This window comes from Ursus arctos, unplaced genomic scaffold (assembly GCF_023065955.2).
Source record: "Ursus arctos isolate Adak ecotype North America unplaced genomic scaffold, UrsArc2.0 scaffold_18, whole genome shotgun sequence".
Classification (NCBI taxonomy): domain Eukaryota; kingdom Metazoa; phylum Chordata; class Mammalia; order Carnivora; family Ursidae; genus Ursus; species Ursus arctos.
Genome location: NW_026622852.1, coordinates 37,766,377 through 37,782,123, shown reverse-complemented (window position 1 = coordinate 37,782,123; position 15,747 = coordinate 37,766,377). Strand labels below are relative to the sequence as shown.

Sequence of the window (15,747 nt, the reverse complement as noted above, 5' to 3'; positions counted from 1 at the left end):
CTTCTTCCTCCCTTAACCCTTATCAAAGCACCTGTCACACTGCCTTGGACTTGTTATTCCTCAGTGAGCTCCTTGAGGGCAAGGACAACCTCTCACTTGTCTTTTCACTCTCATGCCTGCCACCACGCCAGGCACAGGAGTTGGCACTTAAATATTTATCGAGTGTATTGATATCTAATTTTATTTTCAATCTGACCGGTATGAGTTGAACACCTGCTGTGTGCTGAGCACAGTGGAGGGTATGAAAACACGTGACATCACCGTCTCTGTTCCTGCAGAGCTCACTGGGTCATTGGGAAGGCAAGATGTGTACACAAGGATGTCTCAGGCAGCGAGGTTCTAAGGAGGTCTTAGGATTTTCCCGATGAGTGCATTTGCTGCCTGAAATAGAAGCCAAGACAGATGGGAAGATGCAGCAGATGGGCAGCAAGCAGAGAGGCAGGAGTCCTGGATTGTGTCCCAGGCTCAGCCAGTTACCCACGGTATGACCCGGTCACCTCATTCCCCCGGTGAGCCCCGCTTCCCCATCTGCAAAATGAAGAAGTTGGACTAGGGCAGTGGCGCTCAGCCCTGGCTGCCCGTTGGACCTACAGATCGATGATGATGTCGTTGGTCTGTGGTAGGGGCTAGACATGGATATTTTTCAAAACTTCCCTGGTGATTTTTTAAAATCAATTTTATAAAGATAGAAGTTAGTATCATACAATTCACCAATTTAAATTGTACAGTTCAATGGTTTTTAGCATTTTCACAAAGTTGTACAAGCATCACTACAATCTAATTTTAGAACCTTTCTGCCCCCGCCAAGAGACCCTGTATCATTAGCAGTCACTTGCTGTTTCCCCCATCCTCCCCTGCCCTAGGTAATCAGTAATGTGCTTTCTGTCTCTATGGTTGTGCCTATTCTGAACATTTCATGTAGATGGAATCATGCAACATGTGGCCTTTTGTGTCTGACTTCTTTCAGCATGATGTTTTTCAAGGTTCCTTTATGTCCTAGCATGGGTTAATATTTCATCCCAGTTCATGGCTGAATAATATTTCACTGTAAGGCTGAATAATATTTCACATTTTACTTATCCATTCATCAGTCGATGGACATTTGGGTTGTTTCTACCTTTTGGCCATTATAATTAACGCTGCTATGAATATTCTTGGACAGGTTTTTGCATGGACATGTTTTCATTTTTCTTGGGTATCTACCTAGGAGTGGAATTGCTGGGTCATATGGTAACTCTATGTTTAACTTTTTTGAGGAACTGCCAGGTGTTTTCCCAAAGCAGCTGTACCATTTTCCATTCCTACCAGCAGTGTGTGAGAGTTCCCCTAGTGATATTAATATTTGTCTGGGGTATAAAACCACCAAATGGAGGACCTCCTTTTCTGCAATTCTGTGATTTCTTATCCAGGATTGGATCCCCAGAGCTGCCCCCAGAAGCCCATGTCACCCAGAACTTAGCTGAGCTGTAGGGCGTATGGTACAGTTGGCTTCTGAGAGCACCGTCATCATTCCTGGCCTTATTTTTGAAAGAAAGCCCTGTGAGTTCTGTGTTCCAGCTCAAGACCCTCCCCAGTTCCTGCCCTGCCCTGGTCACAGTTCTGGCAGTGGATTCTGGAGGATTATTCTGAATAATTATACCATTATTATACTAATTATATTTAGCAAATAATGGTATAGCAATATCATTAATACTACTATATTAATTATTATAATATCATAATAATGAATATGTTATTGATATTATTATAACATCTTAAATAATTATCCCATCATTCAGTATGCAACACATTTTGATTGAGCATGCTGGGGTCCCAGGGTCACGGAGGGGAGAGGCTCTGGTGAGATTAGGCAGGGACGTCCCGACCCTCCCCAGTCTGCAGAGCTATATGCCCACCCCTAATATAGCCAAAAAAGTCCTGTATGACATAGCCCCCTTAATAGAGCACTAACTTTTCTAGAATTGGAAGTAGAATGGGAGTGGGGGCTTTCCCTGAAAAAAGGGAAGAGAAGAAATTAGATCTGATTTGATTTCTCACATTTACAACAGGGCACGTTACTCACCTTCATTAAGCCTTCATGTAACACAAGGCATCAGCAGCTTCCTTGCAGGGTAACTGCAAAAGTTAGACTCTGAAGTACCTAGCACAGTGCTGAGCACACAGGCAGCCCTCTTCTTCTGCAGCAGATTTCTTCTCAGCTGCTGGCCCATGGAAGCAGAGGCTGACGCCTACATAGCCCTCCTCCATCACCCTCTGAAAACCAGGACTTGTGACCTTCTTTCCAGAATGCCAGAAGCCTCATGAACCTCTGTCTCTGTTGACCATGAGCACAGAGCTGGTCTCATTTCCTGAACTTTAACCAGTGGTCCCAGGCCTCTGGGGCTGCGGAGTGCTGCCGGGCCCTCTGGGTGGGCTTGACTTTCTCCGCGGTCCCTGGAAAGAGGACAGATGCACAACTCTGGTGGGTGCCATTTACGTTGTAATCAATACGAACGGCCCCTCCTGGAGTTCTGCAGGGAAGAGACGGTGAGGCCATGGGCAGTGGTTTCCTTGACAGACCCACAGCCCTACAAAACTCCATGAATTAGGATCTCCGGGATGGTGGTCCCTCACGTAAATGAACTGAGGGAGCTCCCAGGTCCTCACACTCCTGCTTAGAAACCTTTGAGACCCTTACCCTGACAAGATTCGGGCAGCTTCTCTGACCCTCATCTATTTCTCTTCCCATTTGTCTTGCTCAGTCTTCCCCATAAGTAGCTGTGAAAGGGAAATCATATGCATATTTTATTTGACATGTTATTAAATGCAATTTTTTACTCCCTGCATATATATTTATTTCCCTGTTTGGCTTTTTACTCTGGGTTTCCTTGAAGTAAAAAATCACACACTTTTAAACTTGGAAAGATGAGTACATGATACCAGTGCTCTATTCCAAGTCCGTGGCAGACATCACTAATCAATCACAGCACTCTTTCCTCCTGAGCTGGGCACAACCTCAGAATCCTTCTCAATCTTGCTTTCCAAGCAAAAGGTGAGAACCACTTGGAGCTGGCATAGGAGATGGTGACTATTTGCCATTCCCCAGAAGGTCTTACTCAAAGCTTTCCAACTCCACCTCCAGCCGTAATGTACACCAGATCTCTGCTATAGGACATCTTTCCCCTTAGGTGTTCATTCTCTCCATCAGAGTAATTCAAGATGGGTCCTAAGTTGGGCAGCCCCTGCAGTCCTCCCAGGCTGAAAGGAATTTTCTCTCTTCTGAGACCCCAGTCTCTGTGCCTCCTTAGGACCGATATTGATTTCAACATATATGAGAGACAGGAAAATAATGTCAGCAGACTTTGTTGTCAAATCCCAGATTCACAGCTTCGTCAGTCCTTCCTCCTTCCTTCCCTCCTGCCTTCTCTTCCTTCCTTTCATCAAAAATGTACGGAGTACCTACAATGTACCTAGCTAAGGTCTCTGCATCTCTAAAATGGGATGTTTTGTGTAAAATAGCTAGTACACTACCTGGGAGAGAGCAAGTACTAGATAAATAGTTGGGAGAAAGGATGAATTTTCAGACCTGGAAATGTACCCAGAATCACCTGATCCAGCTCATGTTGCAGAGAAGGAAACTGAAACCCAGAGCAACTGTTCAAGGTTCCTGCACAAGGATGGGGCAGAACTAAGACTAGAACCCAGGCGTTTCAACTTCAACTGAGTGCACTTTTTGTTGCCTCCATTACTGGCTGCACTGGGAAGCTCGATACCCTTGGTTATGTTCCATCTTGGAGTGGGGGGGCTGGGCTGTGACCCCCCAGAAGCTGAAGTCATACCTTATTTCACATCCTTACATACATGTACACAATGCAAGACCATCCTGAGTGAAGCGAAGTCTCTAGGAGGCGGCCAGTGTGGACGGGAACAGCATCCCAGCTGCTGCTCTTCGAGCAGTGGGCTGAAGGAGAGAGTGGAGGCAGAAAGAGCAGTTAGGCATCTAAACGGGAGATGACATGGGCTTCCAAAAGGGCAATTTTCATAAAAATGGAGAGAACAATTGGAGTTAAAGGTGTCATAGCGGTACCCTTAGCAGGTGTCTCCTATGTGGTGGGCGATTGAGAGGAAGAGAAAGTGACTCCAAGACGTCTCTCTGTGTCACAATCTTGTCATGGGATGGACTAGCAAATTATTTGCTAGTATTGCTTTTTATTTCCTCCTCCCATTTAAGGGATGTCTTTTCTTGAACAGAAGTTATTTAACTTCAGAGTAAGAATTCCTCAGGGTTTCAGATCTCTGATACATAGAAATTTCCACTTTCTGCTTTTTCTCTAAAGCGCAATGTTGCCATTGTGTCCTGTTTTGCAATAACCCCACGGATCTGTTTGTGAAACCCATTTCTCTTGGTTTTTATTGGTCAGAGAACATCTTTTAAAGTACACACAGAAATATCAAGACACTTGACTTTTCTAAATCCTGACTTTGACACCCTCCACAGCTACCCGCTCCCTTCCCCAGGGCTCAGCAGCTCGGACCGGCTGCCTTTCGGCATCGAGGAGAACGGGGGCACTACCCGAGCCTCAGCCAGGCACCACCACCACCACCACCAGCACCAGCACCAGCACCAGCACCACCCAAACTATGGCCTCTCGCTGACTCTGGAGAACAAGGAGGGGCCTTCGAGGTCTCCAAACTCCAGCAGTAAATCCCTTACAAGTAAGTAGGGTTGGAGAGGGCAGGGTGAGAGGGAGGGGTGCTGCAGGGTGTGGACGGCTTCCCTAGATCCTTAAGACAGACCTTTTCAGTGCAGCATGGAAAGGCGGTAAAGTCACTGCTGGGTTGCCAGGTTGGGGCAAGAGCAGACAAGAGCCCCGTGGATTTCAGTTGAGGGATTATGGTTTAGCAGTAAACTCCTATTTAATTCCAACGTAGCAATTCTCTCTCTACCTCACTCCTTAGCAGTTCCTACTTCCACTGGCTCAAGTAATAGAGGAGGAGAGCCAGGAGGCTAGAATCTCTACTTTTCCGAATCACAGGAAAACCTATTCTGTCCCATATCTGACATCCCTCTTCTGAGCAAGGTGATGTCAGGGAGGACCAGTGTACCCTGTTTCAGATCCCAACAAGAGAAGGTATGGAAATGGAGAGTTAGGCACTTAGATACATTTTTAGCAGTAGGATAGAGTGATTTTTATATCCGTTAAAACCAATAAAAAATGGGCTTGGATTTTGTATGTCTATTATTTCATTTTCCTAGAAATTCCCTTTTGTTATGTTTTACCAAAGAATTGATCTATGACCGACCAGAGGGGAAAGAGCTGGTTCTTTATCACATGTGATGTGCAAAAGCACCAAGCTAGAGGCGGGAGTCAAGACACTTGGATTCTGGTCTTCACTCTTGAGCCATGTTCCCTCTTGGACCTTCAGTTTTCTCATCTATGAAATGGGGTAGAGGGTGTCTAGTAGATGGCCAAGGAATCTTCCAGCTCGGACATTTCATGAGTCTGTGCAGTGGTGAAAGGATGAGCTGATGAGCCTTTAGCTGTAGACCACAGGGAACAATTCTGGGTTGGCTGAGTTGGAAATGGAAATTCATCATTCGCACGGTGTTGATGAATCAGAACTCGATCCCCTCATCACTATCCACACTGCCCTTCCAGGCCATGTCTCATCTCTCTGTATCCGGATAACTCTACCAGCCCCCTAGGGAGTACCTCCTCCAACACAGTCTCCATCTTGTAGCTGCCAAAGTGAGACCTCTCACCAGAGAGCTCTGACCAAATGCCTTAAGACCTTTCAGTGGTGTTTCACTGTCCTGAGATAAAGCCCACACTTCTGAGCATGGCCACACACAGACCTTCCCAGCCTGACCCCTGCCAAAGTCTCCAGTCTCCCCCAACACCTCACTACACTCTAGCCACATGAAACTACTCTCCTCTCACAGATTATTGAGCTGTGTTCCTAGCGCTATCCTTTGCAACTGCTGTTCCCTCTGCCTGGAATGCTTTTCCTCACCCTAGTGAACTCCCACACACTTCTTCAGGAAACAACTCAAATGTTGGTGAAACTTTCTCCTAACAAGCCTTTCTGGCTCTGGAGTGCCTTCCCTTTTGCCTCTATAGCAGTTAAGTAACCTTTAATATCTGCACAAGTCTCTCTCTTTAAAATCTGCACATGTCTCTGTCTCCCCCACTGGACTAGAATTGTGCCTCATTTATCTTTTTATTCCAGCTACCCAAATCTCAATTGCAAAAGATAACTTGGCTCAAGCTTTACTATGTAATGAATATTTAATAATTAATGAATATTTCACTGTATTAATGGGTAAATACCAGCCAGTGGAAGGAGTGATGGCAAACGAATCCAAAATAGTACAGAAATCAAAATCAGTGAATTTGGCTTTAAGAAACAACATGGTTTTCAAGGGCACCTTCATATGCCTGTTAACCTGAACTGCTCATCTTTCTAATTTGCATGTGTTTTCCCATTAATAATGCATTTGTATGTAAATGACCTCCCCTAATCTTTACAGCAACCCTGCAGGGTAAGTATGTTTATTTTTATTTTAAAATGGCTCAGAGGCTCAGAGAGAGAGTGACTTGCCCAAGGCCATCCAGCTCATACTTGGGGGAGTTAGGCTTGGAAGCCTTGATCTTAGCTGTTCTCGCAGCCTACCAGCTGGTGCATATTCAAGGGGTTTAAGGTTGAGGGTGGGGGAGAAGGCAGACAGAAGGGTGCTGGGGATCAGGCTCTGGTAAGCATCTTTTATCATGGCTATCTCTGTCCATTCCACCCTTCCTTATTCATTCCCTCTGGCCGCTTGTAGAACTGAGTCCAGGACCGCCTGCCCTGTTCAGCGAAGCCGCCGCCCATCTAAAGAAGCTGGAACTGGAGACCGTGAAGGCTGCCGGCCCCTGGCCTGCTCTGCACATCAACATAAATAAGGTGCTGAGGACCAGGGCTGGGTGACGAGCGTGGGCCTGCGCCTCCCATCAACCTCTGGTTGTTCCCCTGGCCTGCCTCCTAGATTATGTGCCTTTGTCTCAGAGGGATTTCTGTTCAATTTTTCCTGACATTTCTGCTCAGTCTCTTAAGAGCAGAAACATACTTACATTCTTTCCGGCTGAATTACAGCACTAGGAGTTGCCCTCTGTGCTGAGGCTAGCAGGCTGGATCTGTCCCGGTCTCTCCCTCCTTCTAGACCTAAAGCTCAATGAGGAGGCGCCCACATGGACCTCTTCCATTTTTACCCATCTGTATTGGTCTGCTCAGGCTGCTGTAACAAAATGCCGTAGACAGGGCGGCTTAGGTAGTAGATATTTATTTTTCACTGTTCTGGAGCTGGGAAGGCCAAGATGAAGATGTCAGCCAGTTTGGTTCCCTGGTAAGGGCTCTCTTTTCCTAACTTGCCGATGGTTGCCTTCTCACCGTGTCCTCACCTGCAGAGAGAGCTCAATCTTTCTCTCTCTCCTCTTCTTCTTCTTTTTTTTAAGATTTTATCTGTAAGTAATCTCTATACCCAATGTGGGGCTTGAACTTACAACCCTGAGATCAAGAGCCGAATACTCTACCCACCGAGCCCCTCTCTCTTCCTCTTCTTATAAAGCCACTAATCCGATCATGAGGGCCGCATCCCACGACCTCATCTAAATCTATTCACTTCCTGAGGGCCCCATCTCCAAATACCATCCTATGTGCCTTAGGGCTTCAACATACGAATTTGGTGTGGGGGGGGGGGCGGACACAAGTCCATAGCACCCCCCCCCCGACAGTGCCTGACACATAGAGATGTTTAGTAACTATTTCCCGACGGAAAGAAGGGAGGGATTGAAGGCAGGAGGAAAGGAGGGAAGAAGAGAGGAAAAGGGCCAGAGCAAAGCTCGCCTTTCACTAGGCCTGTTCTTATATCCAAATGCGCAGCCTTATGAAAGCCAAATTTTATCTTAGAACTGTAGAACGTCGGGGCTGGATTCAGTCTACCATTTAGTTCAGCTTTCTTACCATCTGAGCTCAGAGGAAGGGAAATTACCTTCTCGAGATCACACAGCAGGGGCGGAATCCTGGGGCCCCTGACTCCCCGCCCAGGGCGCTCTGCACTGCAGCATGCCCGTCCGTTTTGTACACCAGGCTTTCTCGACCTCAGCACTACACATTTTGGGCTGTGCTTGTGGAAGAGCTGTGCTGTGCGTTGTCGGATGTGTGACAACATCCCTGGGTTTCACCCGCTGGTGCTAGTAGCACCCCCATCCAGGTGTGACAACCAACTTTGTCTCCAGACATTGCCACAAATATCCCGTAAGGCGCAAAATCACCCCTAGTTGCGAACCAGTGTTTTACACATATTTTAATTTTTTAAAATCCCCAAAGCAGTCGTCTTTTTCACTCATGGATCATTTCTTCCACTCTGATGCTTAGCTTCGCCCCTTTATAAGAGGGAATAGGAAGAATTTGGAACATCTGGACTGGGAAGCTCTCCCTCCTTACTCGCACTGGGCTATTCCTCCACCATTGCCGACCCTCCAGCCTATACCAGACTTCCAGGAATTCTCAGAAGACCCTCATTTCCTTGCATTCCCCCCCAAAGGGCAGCCTCAAGTCCCTTCGACAGCATCAAAGGCCTGCTTACCCCCTTTTTCTTCCACACCACCCTTCCAGATGGCCAGCTGCAAAGAATCCCTCCCCGAGGACAGTGCCGACATTCACTCAGTCAACGTGCGCTTAGCGGGCAGGCCTATCCGAGGTGCTGGGAACGCAGGCGATATATCACATGCCCCCTGCATGGTCTTTCTTAGTCTCTTCGTTTTCAAACTTGTTTTCTGCAATCCACACGATGAATGGTTTGAAGAGGCTTACCTAGAGTTTGGCAGAATCCAAACATATTTTGCGAGGAGATACAGCAGATAGCAAGTGGCAGACGGCTCACAAGCGCTGTGTAATCTGTGGTTGCTGTGAATATTGGGCCGTCGGCAGGAGCGGCTTGCTCTGGGGTAAGGTATCTCTGAGATGACTGTGCGTTACTGAGCATTTCCCTGGAGCCCCCTTTTCTCTCCTTCCACTTGAAGAAATGCATCAGGGAGCAGGTGGGCTAAAGTGATATCAGATGACCTTGAGTTTGTCCTAACCTAGAAGCAAAGTATGTTACTTCACACTGCCACTCTTTGTCCTTAATCACACATTCCATGCCACGGACTTTACAACGTGTCGTGACACCACAGTTGGTGACCAATGGCTTCAGTGCTTTCAGGGATTTTTCCAGTCTCCAGGATTGAGAATCCTCTGAGTCTTTGAAGTTCTGGATAAGTTCCTGTTCTTGATTTGATGGTGAGAAGACATTTTCGTTGCCCAGGTCCAAAGTTGTACCCAGAGTATCACAGGCATTTAAATCTCACCAGATTTCAAATCTGTAAGCAATGTTATAAACAGTAAAGAAATGCATCTGATCCTTTCTTTGTCCCCAATTGATTTCCGCCAAACAGATGCACTGTTTCCAATTGTAATCATCTCAAAGCTCAATTGTCATTCATTTGTATGTTGTAAAATTTGTATTTCAACATTGAATGATAAGGCATCTTTTCACCGTTCAAATGAAATGCAAAACACAACGCGAGGTCATGAACAAGAGAGAGAGCACAACGTTCTTGGAGCCATCCTTCAGGCTGGCATGATGGACTCGTTGTAATCCAGATGTGCATCTCCTAGAGATGTCTTTGATGCAAACCTATTCATAGAATAATAGTCAAATTTTCCAAACTTTACGTTGCTCTTCACCTGAGTCCGTTCAGAGAGCCGGCCGGTAGCTCCTGCTTCACCAGGTAGAACAGGAACAAGCCAGCTTTGATTTTAGATCCAAAAAAAGCAGTGTAAAAGGACTAAATTCAAAAGGAAAATCAGTGCTGAATTCTCATTCTTTTCCTATTTTAGCAGCATTCATTTTTTTAAAATAGATCTTCGGTCATTACTGTCAGTATAACTATATCCCCTTAAGCAATTGTCAAAAACCTCAAGTGGGCTTTGGAACCAATTTAATTCTTACATTCCAGCATATCATTCCAGAAAATTAAATCTAATTAAAAAATTAACTCTTCACGCACCAGTGAAAACAGCCATGCTTGTGTTAAACAATTACCTTCACGTGGCAGGATTTACAAACAAAAGACATATTATCCTAGAGCTGTACTATCAAGCTCATCTTTGAAAAGAAATGAGTTAGTTAGTTGTTTTTTGGGGGGGAGATGCTAAGTCTTTTAGGATAATGATTCCAGTTGAAAGGTTCTGTTCTCCTTATACCCAACTCGATGGCTTAGGATCATTAGTGCCTCATGTCTGATGCTCTCTTTCAGTTGTGTTTTCTTTTCTAACCAAAGAATCTAACATAAGAGTGCCATTCATATCTTTTTATTTTATTTTTTTTCTCACTTGCTCATCGCGGTAATCTTATGAAGGAAGAAACAGACTCAGCGAGGTTAAGGGGTTGCAATATGGCTGAGGGGTCAAGACCTGTAGCCTTGGAGGCACCCGATCCTGAGTGTGAATCATGGCTCTTCTGCATCCTTTCTGTGTGACCTTGGGCAGTGACTTACCATCTCTCTGCTTTGTTTTTCTCATCTATAAAATGGGAATGGTGATAGTACCTACCTTCAGATGGCACGGCTCAATGACAGGAGCCAATGAAATGGGCTTTGTCAGCTGTTGGCCCACAGCAAGCTCTCAGTAAATGCGAGCGACTGGAAATATTTTTCTTTTCATTGTCACCATCGTCACCATTTTTGTTTTATGGTGCCAGACAGGGAAAGAGCTGAGATTAAAATCCAGGTCTTCTGTCCCTGCTTATCTTGCTGTTACATGCAATTGCTTCATTCTACTCATTCTACCAAGTGCCCCTCGATGCATTCAGGATACGCACCCTGATACGGGGCCCGCTGGGAAACTGCATTCTGTGCTCTCTTTTCTTTATTAAATGGTGTCAACCAGCCAGTTGCCCTCTACTTCTTCTGGCGCTTTCGTAGCACTCCTGCTATGTGTACCAAGGTGCTCAATAGGACTTTTGAATTAACAAATGGGATTCATTTTGGAACTTCAGAACCTTTTGTTCTCGCTCTGTGCATTACGGCTAACGTGCCGCCTCAAGTCCCGCTATCACTAAATTGACTTCTGGCGAGCATGGGGTCTTATACCTTTCTTATTAAATGCATCTCTTTTAATAATAAGCATGTATCATTATCATCTTCTTTAGTAGGTGTTTTTCGAGCACCTGCTATGTGCCAAGCACCACATTAGCACTGGGATATGCGGTGGCCACAGTAGGCATGGCTCACATTAAGACTATTTGCTGTGCGGTGTGTGTATCATTAGATAGGATTTCAGGTTATACACATAGATGAGTGGTTTTTCATAGTTATGTAACTATCGTGATGTCTATTCTAATAAATAGTCACGAAGCCTATGATTTCAAAGATATCATTGTGTAGGACACAGAAAATAGGTAGTCCCTGGGTAATCCACCTGGGTAATCCACCTTAATATAAATGATAGGTACATGTTGGGGCGCCTGGCTGGCTCAGTCTGGAGCATGGGATTCTTGATCTCAGGGTTGTGGGTTCAAGCCCCACGTTGGGTGTAGAGATTACTTAAAAATAAAATCTTGAAAAATAAAATAAGTTATAGGTACATGTTTAGTGAGTACCTAGGAAATGGCAAAACAGCGAAGGTTGGGTACCAAATTACTGACATCTGAGACTCTGCAATGAGGTGGCATAGACCGAAAGTTCTTGAGATTTGCAAATTTCAGCAAGATTTGTTGCAAAAATAACAATGCGTATTTTTCACTCTTTCCCCAACGAGTCACAGGATTGAATCTCTCTATGTAAGGGGTGGCAGTTATGGGGGGAGACAGTACTACACTAGGGGATGGAAAACTGGAAGCTTGAGTCCCGGAGCTGCCCCTGGCGAGCAGAGCCACTTTTCTTTGACCCTTCACCCCGTTTCCTAGTGCGTCCTCTCCCTGCATCACAAGAGGACATGAGGATGTGCTTGTGAGCCTTTTGCAAACACTAAAAGCAGGGGCGCACATAGAAGGAGTTGGGGGACACACTTGTGTAGGTGTTTACGGCTGTGTGTCATTGGCAGTTACGGTTGACGGGAGAGATTACGTAGCTCTTTTCTTTCCTCTTTGTTGACAAGCGGCTGCATGTGTTTTGGGTTTGTCACAGGCTGAAGAGAAAAAAGTTTCTGAGAAGACTCTTCAGACCCCACTCTTGCCTTCCCCGGTAGCCGACCACGTGAAGTGTAACATTTTGAAAGCCCAGCTGGAAAACGCATCCCGAGTGAGCGCCCAGGTCTGTGGAGCTGGAACATTCCTTTGACGTCACGTCACCGGATTTCCTTCCTGCTGTATAGGAGAAAGAGGCACTCGAGGCCTGAGACGCTGTGTCCGGCAGGGTCCAGCCAGGAGACAGGAGCCACACCTGTTAAATGAACAGAGATTTTAACACAAAGAGTTCTTAACTGGCGCACAGTGATTCACTGGGGAGGTGCAAGGGCCAGCTCTGGAGGTTGTTGATGGGCTGAGGGCCACGGGCTGCTGCACTGACCCCCAGCATACGCTCAGCTGGCCGCCTTGGCTGAGTGGGTGTCCCTTCCTCCCCCACCATTCTTTGTGGAACTCATCAGAGGGAGGGGGACAAGGCTTCTATCAAAATCACATGACATAATTCCTCCCGGGCTTGTGACACTGATATGAAAAGACAGATTCTAAATTCCTTCGTGAGCTGTCAGTGATACGTGAGCCTAGAGCTGATGATTATTCCTGATCAACAATGTGAGGTGGGGGATTACACCGTGGGTTTAACTTTTCCCACACTATCCCTTTCTCATTCGAGTACGAACTGGCACATAGCAGGTGCTCAATACAAGTATGAATGCAAGCATTGATTACATTTGAATGGTTAAGTATTAATCCCCATGATGGGGAATGACTCATGAAAACAGGGGTTTTTTTCTTAAGTTTTATAAACACCGGAGTAAATTTGTTATTGACTGAGTGCTTAGTGAACCACCGCTCTGAGCTACCTTCCCATTTGTGTAATCCTTTGAATGTTGGAGACGTGAAAACATTTTTTGCTCACCAAGATAATTCAGTTTTGACTAACCTGCCTGTTTTCTTTCACAGGTTGGAAAAGAGGAATCAACGTTTGTAAATATCAGTAAGAAATCCAGTCTTCAGGACGCTGACGTAAGGTCTGTTGCTTCTTGTTTGAATGCGGACACAATGCTCTGTATCATCGTTATCCTCGCAACGTTCCTCACGAGGGCATTTGCTAATAAAATCAGAGAGGAAAAAGGAAAATAGGAGAGAATGTCAGCACGAAGAGATAGAAAAAGACTGGCTTAAAACCACTTTGTTTCAGTCTCAGAAATGCTGCTTATTCTCAGTTTTATTATTTCTAACTGCTGTGCGAACGAAGAAATCACTCTGAGTTGCTTCTCAAGTATATAGATAAAACCTTGTCATTCCCCGGCTTGATGTCCTTTCTTTAAAGGCTCTGCTTTGCTCTCAAAGTGGAGTCCAGACTTCTCAGCAGAGCATGGGAGACCAGGGCTGGGCTCCTGCTCTCTGTCCCTGCTCAGTTTACCACTCTCCCCTTGGCCATTGAAGCACTGTCCATACTGAGCTCCTTTACGGCACTAGAACCACTCATGCTAAAGCTTCTAGGCCATCGCCACTTTAAACCCAGAGGAAAACCTTCCTCCTCTGATCTCACAGAAAGCAGGCACCCACCCCCTCTCAGCCCAAGTAAGTAACAACCTATAAATCATGGCAGTCCCATTGCCACCTTGGTGGTCTAATAATGGCGGGGTATCCCTAGGGTAGAGTTTCCTAAAATGGGTCCAAGGGTCACTGCATCAATCTCTCATTAAAAGCCAGACTTTTAGGGGTACCTGGGTGGCTCAGTTGCTTAAGCGTCAGACTCTTGGTCTTGGCTCAGGTCGCGATCTCAGGATTGTGAGATCGAGCCCTACCTTGGGCTCCGCGTTCAGTGAAGAGTCGGCTTAAGATTCTCTCTCTCTCTCTCTCTGCCCCCCCCACCATGCACATGTACTCTCTATCTCTTAAGTAAATAAATAAATCTTTTAAAAAAAGATAAAAACAGACTCTTGGGTCCTACTCCAGACCTTTCAGATCTTTGGGGGTGGGGTGGGGTGGGATGGACAAGAACCCGAATTTCAACAGGTACCCCAGGTAATCCAGGAACCACTGCTCTGGGGAATTCTTGATATTAAAAACAACAACAACAACAACAACAACTCACACTTTTCTGTGTCACCTTTGATTCCCAATCCATGTTCATGGTATAGCGTCTTACTCCAGAGCAGATACCCTGCTGCCTCCTGGACTTTTCAAAACCTTAATTCATCTCTTCCCATCCTGCCCCACTAATGCTTCATCTATTTTTCAATCTTGCTTAATGGCATTATTGCCTACCCATTGTCCAGATGTGATGCCTGGGAGTCCTTGACTTTCTCCTCCTTCATCCCCTCATAAAATTGGTCACCACGTCCTGCTAATTCAGCATTCATATTTTCCCCCACATCTGTCCTCTCGTCTTCATGACCCTAATCACAGTCTACAGCAAGCCCTCACCGTCTCTCTGCCTGGATACCTCCTGCCACAGTCTTTGAAGATGCTCCCAGCCAGCCTGTCTTCACCAGTATCCTCTTCCTTGATCTAAGGGTTTTTCCAACAAGCAAGTCTGACTATGCCATTCCCTGGCCTAAAACCTTTAGTGACAACTTGGCCTTCAGTGTAAACTGAGTCTGAGACCCCTCATGATCTGGCTCCTGCTTCCCCCTCTGGTGGAAATCCCCTGCTCTTCTGCTGGGACCTCACCTGTTAGCGGTTCCAGCATCTTGCATTCTGTAGCTCTCTATTCTGTCTTCCACCTTGGAAGTCTTTCCTCCATCTGGTTAAATGTAAAGTCCTCCACAAAGCTTTCCAGATGCCAGCCATTCCACCCAAGTGAAGTTCTGTGCTCCCTGGTTGAGTATGAGTTCTTTCAGGAACTATGTTCAGTTTGACTCCAGGGTCCCAAATTGAGGAAATCATGAGTCTAGACTATGGTGACTCCAGTTTCTTTATTTGCTCATTCATTCACGTGTTTATTCAACAAACATTGATTAGGCACTGGCCACATGCCTATCACCATATTAGTTTAGTACAGAGGAGAAAATGGGGGTTCGGAATGATTCATTGACTTGCCAAAGGTTCCTTGCTGAGGACCTCAACTTCTTTTGATGTCCTTAGGTCCCAGAAGGTAATTTCTGATTTTTTAAAATGAAATTAGTCATAACCACTACAAAAATGTGTGAAAGCTTTTTCTTAAAAATCACTGTTTTGAGTAGGGCCTGTTGGGTATCTGGCATATTTTCTTGAGGAAGTAGAGAAGTGAAACAATTTTTAACATTTTCACATATACACAAAATTAAAATGTTTTAGAACAAGTCTTAAAGGCCTTCTGATTATGCATTTTTCACATTAAATACTCTGTTTATCTTTTAAAAATATATTCTGTGCTATATTTAAAATAACATAACTACCAGATTACTTGGAAGTAAAACGGGGGTATCCATGGGCTTCTCTTTGCTCATTTTATTGGCAAAACCTGGTAATGAACCAAACCCTGGAGGTAGGTGTTTTGGGTCAGGGAAGCTTTATGTGGTACCCCAATTATATTCAGTTCTCACTTGTTATATTTTCTTCCCTATGACTTT

General features: G+C 45.5%; 1 protein-coding gene across 2 annotated transcripts in view; it reads left to right on the top strand.

The window, feature by feature from the left end:
* Window positions 1-15,747, top strand: part of EPB41L4B (erythrocyte membrane protein band 4.1 like 4B) — a 126,723-nt gene that overhangs the window by 87,106 nt on the left and 23,870 nt on the right. For both annotated transcript variants that reach the window (XM_057313650.1, XM_026506568.4), the window contains exons 16-19: window positions 4,478-4,695; window positions 6,806-6,924; window positions 12,189-12,314; window positions 13,148-13,215. In XM_057313650.1, coding sequence (XP_057169633.1) covers window positions 4,478-4,695; window positions 6,806-6,924; window positions 12,189-12,314; window positions 13,148-13,215 — 531 coding nt within the window. The remainder of the gene's footprint in view (window positions 1-4,477; window positions 4,696-6,805; window positions 6,925-12,188; window positions 12,315-13,147; window positions 13,216-15,747) is intronic.